General features: G+C 36.7%; 1 protein-coding gene and 1 long non-coding RNA gene across 2 annotated transcripts in view; one reads left to right on the forward strand and one right to left on the reverse strand.

Annotated features, from left to right (window-relative positions):
* The window catches only part of LOC147819084 (uncharacterized), a 102,834-nt gene that overhangs the window by 15,328 nt on the left and 77,744 nt on the right, over positions 1–9,762 (reverse strand). The gene's annotated exons all lie outside the window — the stretch shown is intronic.
* LOC111655606 (hydroperoxide isomerase ALOXE3-like) lies at positions 708–7,670 on the forward strand. Its single transcript, XM_023407076.2, has 14 exons — positions 708–868; positions 1,632–1,836; positions 1,935–2,016; positions 2,106–2,228; positions 2,359–2,462; positions 2,646–2,818; positions 2,935–3,078; positions 3,398–3,601; positions 4,103–4,189; positions 4,328–4,494; positions 4,653–4,774; positions 4,938–5,038; positions 6,593–6,763; positions 6,905–7,670. Exons 1-14 carry the CDS (start codon positions 722–724, stop codon positions 7,082–7,084), a joined length of 2,010 nt encoding a protein of 669 aa, XP_023262844.1. The 5' UTR covers positions 708–721; the 3' UTR covers positions 7,085–7,670.

A 9,762-nucleotide genomic window follows, 5' to 3' on the forward strand; every position in this document is an offset into this window, starting at 1 on the left:
TCAACCATGAGTATGATCTTTGTTTATTGCCTGCATGTGATATCTTAAATCCTGTTGTCTCTGTACTGTACATTATGCATTACATTAAACTACTATGAAGTATAAATAAAACTTGCACTTTCCTAATCTTTACATGACAGATCTTTTCAGATAAAAAACATTTTTTTTATGAATTTCACATCATGATTTGTTGAATGTGGATTAAATACATAGGTAAGCTCTACTCTTTATATATAAGTAAATGTAACATTTCCACGCACCAATTGGATATGATACTGAACATAAATCTCAAAACCAACATATATAGCTGCCTGGTGGATTATAGTACTTACTATCTCTAAACTAAAATGTAAGATTTGCATTTGCATTTGCAGGGACCTTTATTGCCAATCTTTCGCCCTCAATTTCTATGATTTGCATTTGCAAATGCATTATAATTTGCAAATGCATTAGGTTTCATGAAGAAATAACCTCAACTGATAGTTTGAATTTTTACAAATCATAACTGAATTGTTAAATCAAAAGTAGGAGGAGCATGAGATGTGGAGATATAAAAAAGGAGCAAAACTGAGAACAGCAACAGCAAATTAAGCGACAAGGTAGGTGATGCAGTATTATTAACATTTGCAATAGAATATAGATATTTAATTCATTCATTTTTAAATTAATAATTTTTTTTTTTTTTAAATTCCAATCAATACAGAATTGCTGCAGAGTGACCATGGCTGGGTACAAGCTCGAAGTGACAACAGGTGACATGACAAATGCAGGAACATTTGACCACATATATGTCACCCTAATTGGAACCGGAGGGAGGAGTGAGCGAACTGAGTTGGACAACTTTGGTGTAGATTTTAACACTGGGATGGTAAGTTGAATCAAATTGTTGGTCATTGCTCATATATGAGTCTGAAATTAGGTCTACAACAGTATATTTGGTCTTTTTCTGTGTATGCATGAGTATTAGGGTGGCATTTGTCTATATATACACATAAGAATAATCTGAAATATTTCTATTTCTATTTTTATTGTGTTTTTATTATTGTGTTTTTTTATCCTTGTGAAACACTTTATAATCTCTGATTTTAGTAGTAGAAGCAGAATTTTGTATTTTGAGTTTGCTAAATTGATAAACATTATTATTATTATTATTATTATTATTACACATAATTGTACTGCATTTATTGTCCTCCAATGTAATTAAGACTAAATGCGCCACACATAAAGGACCTAAGACATTAAGATCTGTTTTTACTGGAGCTGCAAGCAAATTAGGTGAGAGAAGTACATTTAGTATAAGTCAGTGAAATATTGCCTTTATTATGTATATTTTGTTTTAGATCCTGACACAATTTGAATTAAATTAATAAACTGACAGGACAGTACAGCCTCTGCTTTAATTCTTCTATTCTCTACTGAACACCTTCGCATATGTGATCATGTCAGTCAATATTTTCCTTCATTTGCTGTTTGATGCTCCCATAGACATATTTGAGATGATACAAAAAAATGTGTGTATGTGATGTTGCACTTGCTATGTCATTCCTATTCTTCGACCTTTATTTAACTTTATGTATGTCATACTTTCTTACATTGTCCAGGGTATAATGTACCTTAACCCTCTCTCGCAGACATCAATCTACACTGTGAAAACCTGTTCGTCCCTGGGGAAACTTCTGCTGGTCAACGTGGAGAAAGATCCCTATTTCTGTCTCCCAGAGAATCAGTGGTACTGCTCTAAAATAGTGGTGACGACTCCAGAGGGAGATGTCATTCTCTTCCCCTGTTACAGATGGATCTCCAGGGGAGAACTGGTGGAGCTGAGAGGAGGGAGAGGTCTGCCCCTTTCCAAAGTTTTTGTTCAAATTTTTCTTGTTAATTATGTCAATTAAATGTTTTCTGATATTGATATATATGTTTTTTTTGTGTCTCAGCCATGAAGGTTTTTGAGGATGACCACCCCCTGTTGATTGACCACCGGAAAAAAGAGTTAACAATTAAAAAGACCTTGTACCAGTAAGTTTTCATGTGCACAATATGCCCTTAAAGGTGCAGTTTGTTGCAGGGGCTTATCATGACAAATCTTTTTGCTTTTCCTTTTCTAGATGGGAGATTACTGATGAAAGGCTACTACACAACAGTAATTTCAAAAATATATCTGAGCTCCCAGCTGAAGACTGCTTCTCTCTGTCCAAAACAATTGAACTAGGTTACCAAAAACAAATAACGTGAGTCAGTGATTTGATTTGAATCTATCTCTTATTTAAGGAAAAAAAAAACAATTTTAAGCATTAATATCAGTATTTTGTTTAACTGTCTGCCTTTTGCTGTTTTCTTTTTTACATTTTCTTATCTCAGTGATGCTGAACTCATGTTTAAAGGTTTAACTGGATCTACTGAACAATGGGAAAGCATTGAAGACATCAAAAAAATCTTCTGGTTCAAAACGACAAAGATGTCTGGTATAGTTTTCGTTATGCTGTTTGACTCACTTCTGCACTGGCATTCTTATGGTCCAGTCTATTCAATATGTGAATGAACTTTAGCACATAACACTCAGTAGTATGTACAGTATGGCGTGTAATTTCTAATGATTCACATTGGATATTATTGGACATTACATTTGCTAATTGCTACTCCTCCAGAGTATGTTACAGAGCACTGGAAGGAAGACGACTTTTATGGATACCAGTTTCTGAACGGAATCAACCCCAATGTGATCAAGAAATGCTCAGAGCTTCCCCCAAACTTTCCAGTCACAGAAGAGATGGTGAAGCCGTTTCTGGACAAGGGTAGCTCTCTGCAGAAGGAAATGGAAGTAAGATAAAAGAGTGGCTTTAAAAGAGTGATCATATTTGGTTTGGGATGTTATTTTTACTTTGTACTTATTTTACAAATCTGTGCTACCGCTTGATGTCTGCTGCATACATACAGAACGGCAATATATTCCTCTGTGACCTCAAGAGGATGGACGGATTACCCACAAGGGTGTGTGATGGTGAACCTCTGCATATAACCGCCGGTCTCTGTTTGTTCTACATGAACCCAGAGAACAAACTGATGCCAATTGCAATACAGGTATTTCACTAACAGTCAGTGACAGTGACAGTACAGTGTTTCCTCTACATTCATTTAGCAGTGGCGGCCCGCCACTGCTAAATCATAGCCACCACGCCTTCAAATTTCTTTTTTTTTTTTTTATTGTCGCAAATGCACCTTTGCTAAAGTACTGTAAAGCACAAAAGCTACTCTGTGAGCATGATTCAGTATGTTTAAATACTTTTGCATCGAAATGACAAATTCATGTGAGTTATGAGTCTTATGGTGTGGGATCACCACTTTGCATTTGCATGTAAAGTTCATCAGTGTGTTTTAAAATGCTTTTCTCACATTCCAGCTGAATCAACAACCCTCTGAGCAGAATCCCATCTTTCTACCCAGTGACACAGAGACAGACTGGCTGCTAGCCAAGATGTTTATCAAAAATGCAGATTCCATGCTACATCAGTCAGTCTATCACCTCATGAACACTCACTATCTGGCAGAGGTCTTTACTGTTGCCACTCTCCGAAGCTTCCCTGTGGTTCATCCCCTCTACAAGGTATAGTTATACAGTTGCAGCTGGTGATTGTTTGCTGTTTTCAAATATAACTGAAATCAGAAAGACACAGTAGCCTACTGTGCAAAGGTTTCAGGCAGTTTAGATGTTTAGATATCCATCATGCAATACCACCAGAGAGCCAAACATATAGCCAGAGTCATGAAGAACAATCTTCAGCGACAAGAAAAACAAGTCCTGCTAGACTGGCCCCCACAGAGCCCTGATCTCAACATGTCATGTCATTTTGGGATTACATGAAGGGAGAGAAGTGACTAAAACAGCCCAAATCCACAGAAAACTGTGGCAGGTTCTCCAAGATGGTTGGAAAAACCAACCTGCCAAGTTCCTTGAAAAAACTGTATAAAAGTGTAACAAGGAGAAATGGTGCTGCTTTAAAGGCGAAGGTGGTCACACCGAATATTGCTTTGAATTATGTTGTTTAACTTTGATAACATTTTTATACATTGTACTTTGAATGTAATATTCTAACTGTCTTTACAGCTGCTTATCCCTCACTTCCGTTACACTCTCCAAATAAATATCATGGCCCGCGACAGTATTTTTGGGCCTGATGGGATTTTAAGTACAGTAAGGATCTTTAATGTCTTTATTTCTAATAGCAGCACTCAAAACTACATTTACCTTCAGAAAGAAACCTTTATTCACTGTTTTTTCAGATCCTTAAATTAGTCTGATTCTTATTTTGTTTGTATAATTGATTATCAGAGTTCACTTGGATATGAGGGGCTGACAGAGCTCATGAGAAGGGCTCTCTCTGAAACCACCTACAGCTCCCTCTGTCTGCCAGAGAACATCACTGCACGAGGACTGATGTCAATCCCCAACTTCTACTACAGAGATGATGGACTGAAGCTGTGGAACATCATCAACAGGTAACTTTTAATTTAGGTAATAAATATTACAGCTGCCAATACATGTTTTATGTGTAGGGGAGAGTGTTGTTGGTTCAAGACCTCTCATGTATTCTGTTGAGCACCGTGTTTAACATACAATATAACATTCAAAATCAAATTATTTTGTGTTTAACCAGGTTTGTGAAGGCAACAGTGGGGTACTATTATCCCTCAGACAAAGAGGTCCGTAAAGACACTGAGCTGCAGGAATGGATCAGTGAGATATTCACCCATGGCTTCTTAGGAAACAAAGCTTCAGGTATTTAACCCACGTTCTCAAGCAATTTGTAAACATAACACACACACAATATGTGTACTCTATATTATGTTTAAATCTTATAACAGCCATTTATATTTGAAATTTTCCATTCTGCAGATAGCGAATGTCAAAGACTAACTGATAATAGTGGTGCTACCAACAGGTTGTCCTGCAGGCTTTTATACTGTCGAGGAAGTGATCAAGTTCATCACCATGGTGATCTTCACTGTATCAGCACAGCATGCTGCAGTAAACAGTGGACAGGTGAGACCATGAATAGTTGGAAAAATAGAGTACTTCTTGAAGTTCAAACAAACTTGATAACCAATAAAACATTTGCAATCTATAAAACAAGAAATCCATTATCCATTATTATTTTTCTTATAATAAATCCTTTCAATAGGACATCATGATCAATTTGAAAGTGTTGTATTTCTAATTTAGTTTTACACTCTGTTTAACTTAATGGTTAGTATTCATTTGCAGTGCAGTGGGTTGAAAACTGAACCCACAACCCCACCAAAAAAATCAAAGATCCCTTCTAGCCATGCAGTAAGACATATAAAAATAATTTCCTTTGAATAATAATTTGAATCTGGATACTGTCCTCCCAAGAATTACATCATCAGTCATTTCAGCAATTGCCCCACACTGACTTATGTGTATGTTTAAGTAATAAAGGCATCTAGCAGTTGTAGTAATTATGATAGGAGCAAAGGACAAAGTAAACTCTTTGTAGAGCCACAAAGTCTGCATAGAGAGGAGGTTGGGGTACAAATGAACAAAACACTGGGTTAGGGTTAACCCCAGGGTTAACCCTTGGGCAGACCCCTCCATGCTGACCGCACAGCAGCTGATGTGAAAAAGTAAATATAGCTGAAATCACAGGACAGCGGTTGTCTTGGGTGATTTTATCGTGGTTATAAAATCAGGATTTTTCAGGGCTTTGAAATAACTGCTGGTTAATATATGGACTGTGTTTCAGTCAATATTTCATACTTGTTCCAATGTCTGACAACAGAAATTCAGCTGTATTAAAATGCTATACATTTGAGCACAGAGAGTAGAATAGAAGCAAACAGAGGCAAGGAAAACAAAGGGCTGAAACCGGCTAACACAAGGCATAATGCAAATAGCCTCCAGCCATACTTGGATTTGACCCAGTCTTGTTTTAAAAAAGCATGACCACGATCATTTCCATAATCTCTCAAAAACCACATTTATTATTGTCACCATGAAAACCACCTTACGTTAACAAAACAGGCTACTTATTTTAACCCAAACTTCTATGTGTCAGGAGGGCATGGATGAACAGTGTATTTTGTTGTTTCATTTGGAGGACCTTTTCCACAAAAATGTTCAATTACTGTGTTAAAAATGAATAAAAGTACTATCTTTTCCACCTAATTGAAAAATGCAGAATCTCTAAATATGCAAATATTTTCATTTCAAAAGTTTGACTGCTGGATTCATGATGTAAGGCTAATTCACTGAAAAGGGTCTTTCTCTCTGGATGTCGCTCGATGCTTCAGGTTTCAGCATCACAAGCGTAGGCTGCAGATTGGATCAGGTTATCCTACCAAGCTAGCTGTGATGTCAAAAAATCAAGCTCATAAATGTTAAACTCAGATTTAAGATGAACACAGAAAAACCTCTCACCCTCAGAAGATGAACATGAAAACAACCTTTTGTGTCAAGCTCATCATTCTGCACAATGTGGGTGAAACATCCAGGCGAAACACGTTTTAGAGTGTAGGAAGGCTTTAACAATTACAAAAATAAAATGTGATACATATTTAAGCTTCTTTTGTGATCTAGTTTGACTACCACTCGTGGGTGCCCAATGGCTCACTCCTGCTGTGCAAACCTCCTCCAAACACTAAGGGGCAGTCAAGCATGAAGACAATTTTGGAGACCCTCCCAAATGTTGGACACACGGTCAACATTGCAGCAATGTTGTGGGTGCTTTCAGAAATGTACACTGACGTGGTAAGTTTAGTCTTGATGCATGCATACATAAAGGAGGGTCATTATAACACATGCATATTTCCAAAGTGCTTTAAGAAATTGTGCCACAAACAAAATACTGTATTGGTGTGATTTACTGTCTTGTTTTTGTCATTTTGGCAGGTTCCCTTGGGTACATACCCTGAAGAACAGTTCAATGAGCCTGTGCCAAAGCAGATGATTAACAGATTTCAAGCAGAGTTGTCCCACCTCAAAGGAGTAATCATAACAAGGAACTCACAGCTTGAAGTACCCTACAAATATCTGAACCCTACTCAGATAGAGAACAGTATAACTATATAACTAACCCTGAAGAAGCCAACAATATCCATCCCTTTCTAATTGCATGCTGTGGTGTGTGTTAAACTTTGAATTTGGTGCATACAATATAATACAATAAGTGAGGGGGTAGAGACAGTTAGTGGGTTGTTTTATGTTGGTTGAGGAAGAATATATTTTGGTTCCTGTAATGTGGGCCAATGGATAAGTACCTGTATCTTTGTTTGAATTATGTATTACATAGACCTATGTTGAGAAACACATTAACTTAAATGAGCAGTTTGGGTAACAAATACTTAAGCTTGGACACATGATCTTTATCAATTGGACCATAGTCCAAAACAGCAAACATCTGCTGATAAGTGGTGATATAATGCGCTGAAATGTAACTGCTTGCTACTCTTTATGATAAAAACACATCTTACATTAAACTAGGTCCCACTTCCCAGGGTTGCTAGAAGCTGTGACATTAACTGATATTTTAAAAATGTATGCCTTACATGTAATCAATGTCTTTAACCTTTTAATGAATTAATGCATACAGAAAATAGAGTGTGCATTATGATGTATGATTTTTTATGTGCTTGTGCAAGGGTAAGCTTCACCAGTATGAACTTGTATGGAGTACTATTCATTTGCTTTGTTTGCAGTTCAAATTAAAATGGCATGTGAATCAACGATTCAGCATATGTTGCATACTTATTGTATTTGTACTTATAACATCAGTGAGAGTAAAGAGGAATCTATTCAGTGAAAATAATACTTAATCATGTTTACATCATTAGTAAATCACAAGCAAGTCAGCTGTTTCTGTAAGCAATTTTTTTTCTGCCTCACAATGACTGTAGGTCTAATCTTTGTTCATTTCCAAATTGTAGTCAATTAGAGGGCTCACATACCTGAATGAACCAATTTAGGTAGGTTGGTGCAATGCTTGTTGTTATTCTACAGATGAGCATTACTGACTTGAACTTAAAGAAAGTAAATATTGGATACCTGCAGGGTACAGTACTGCGAAAGAAAACAAATTGAGTTAAGTAAATATTTTGTAGCACATCTCTGAAGAGGCCACAAAATGAGCTGCAGCAGGAGGAGGAGAAAGACATGTCCCTGCATCATTTATAATACAGTATATGGAGGGGGTGCTGCTGAAATGCATAGTATACAGTATACACTATTATCTGATCTTATTGCAATGGTCAACAAAAATGAAACCTGAGGGTGCTGCCACATTGTAAACAAATGTGTCTGCTGCATGTCAGCTCTGTGTTAGTACTGTGCTCAGAAGTACTGACCTTAAACAAACTTTGACAACAATAGCTGCTGCACTTCTGAACTGTGAAGTGCTGCTAAAATACAATAAAATAAGCCACCTCTTTGTGATGACATTTATAGCCTCTCAAAAAGCCGAATTTTATCAAACCATATGTCTGACAAAAAGCAAAGCAACACAAGGATCCTTTCCCTTTTCCCAATCAAAAATCAAATCCTGCAAACATATATCAAAAAACATGCTACCAACACTAAATTAAAACAACAGGTTTCTCACAATAAGATAAATTAGATTGCAGACTGACAGTAAATTGAATAGGACATTTTTTCCAGAAAAACTGTATTAAGCTAATTCAACTAATACGTTAAGACAGAAAAGACAACATTTTTTACAGCATTTAGTTATTCTATAAACATCCACAAGCCGGTTAGCATTTATAGATTGTCTATCACTAGACATATTTCATTGCAGATCCAGATGCAGATTGAAAATAATAACAAAAATAGGTTAGGTTGGTTAGGCAAGAAAAGTAAGTCAGAGCAGGTGAAGTCTTCAGAATGTTAATAGAGCGAGGACCCAGCATCTCTGGACCTGTTATTATCAAAATAAAAGATTACGTCTAGCTTTGGCAGAGGTATGCACTCTTTGAGTTTCTAGTATTTTAATACTAGTTTAAATTAGTATTTTGTTATATTTTTGTACGAATTATTTTGGCATTAAATACATAGATGTAAACAGATGAACCAGTGCAGATGAAGTAATAAGAGATAAGTGCAGCCAATGACGTGTTTATAAAGTGACCTAAAGGTATTTTTCTCAGAATTCAGTTTGTTTTTTGGCTTGGGTATTAAAATTCAGTTTTAGTACAACTGTGGCCGCAACCCCGTAGGCCCCGAAGGCACTCAAAACCCGAAAAACAAGTTTCCCCAACTCTTTTGTTAATATGCAGTGGGGAGGGTAGTCTCAAAAACGTCCAAATAATGGTGGAGGGATTATTATAAAAAAAAGGTGAGGGCAAGGTAAAGGTATTTTTCTCAGAATTCCCTTAGTTTTTTGGTTTGCGTATTAAAATTATGTTTAAATACAACCGTGGCCCCTACCCCTGTTGGCCCTGTTGCTAGGCACTAAAAACCAAAAACACAGGTTTCACCACCTCTTATGTTAACATACAGTGGGGGTAGTTGAGGGATTACTAGAAAAAAAGGCAGAGAGCTTGGGTATTAATTTTCAGTTTTAGTACAACTGTGGCCGCAACCCCCGTAGGCCCCGTAGCTTTAGGCACTCAAAACCCGAAAAACAAGTTTCCCCAACTCTTTTGTTAATATGCAGTGGGGAGAGTAGTCTCAAAAAGGTCCAAATAATGGTGGAGGGATTATTATAAAAAAAAGGTGAGGGCAAGGTAAAGGTATTTTTCTCAGAATTCCATTAG

This window comes from Seriola lalandi, unplaced genomic scaffold, assembly GCF_002814215.2.
Source record: "Seriola lalandi dorsalis isolate HSWRI2012SDOR001 ecotype SW California unplaced genomic scaffold, Sedor1 jcf7180002054326, whole genome shotgun sequence".
Classification (NCBI taxonomy): domain Eukaryota; kingdom Metazoa; phylum Chordata; class Actinopteri; order Carangiformes; family Carangidae; genus Seriola; species Seriola lalandi.

Excerpts from the sequence above, each read along its gene's own strand:
- LOC111655606 (XM_023407076.2), top strand. The coding sequence starts at position 722 with ATGGCTGGGTACAAGCTCGAAGTGACAACAGGTGACATGACAAATGCA. Across the intron at positions 2,017-2,105 it reads ATTAAAAAGACCTTGTACCA|ATGGGAGATTACTGATGAAA; the intron begins GTAAGTTTTCAT and ends TTCCTTTTCTAG. Across the intron at positions 3,602-4,102 it reads TGGTTCATCCCCTCTACAAG|CTGCTTATCCCTCACTTCCG; the intron begins GTATAGTTATAC and ends CTGTCTTTACAG.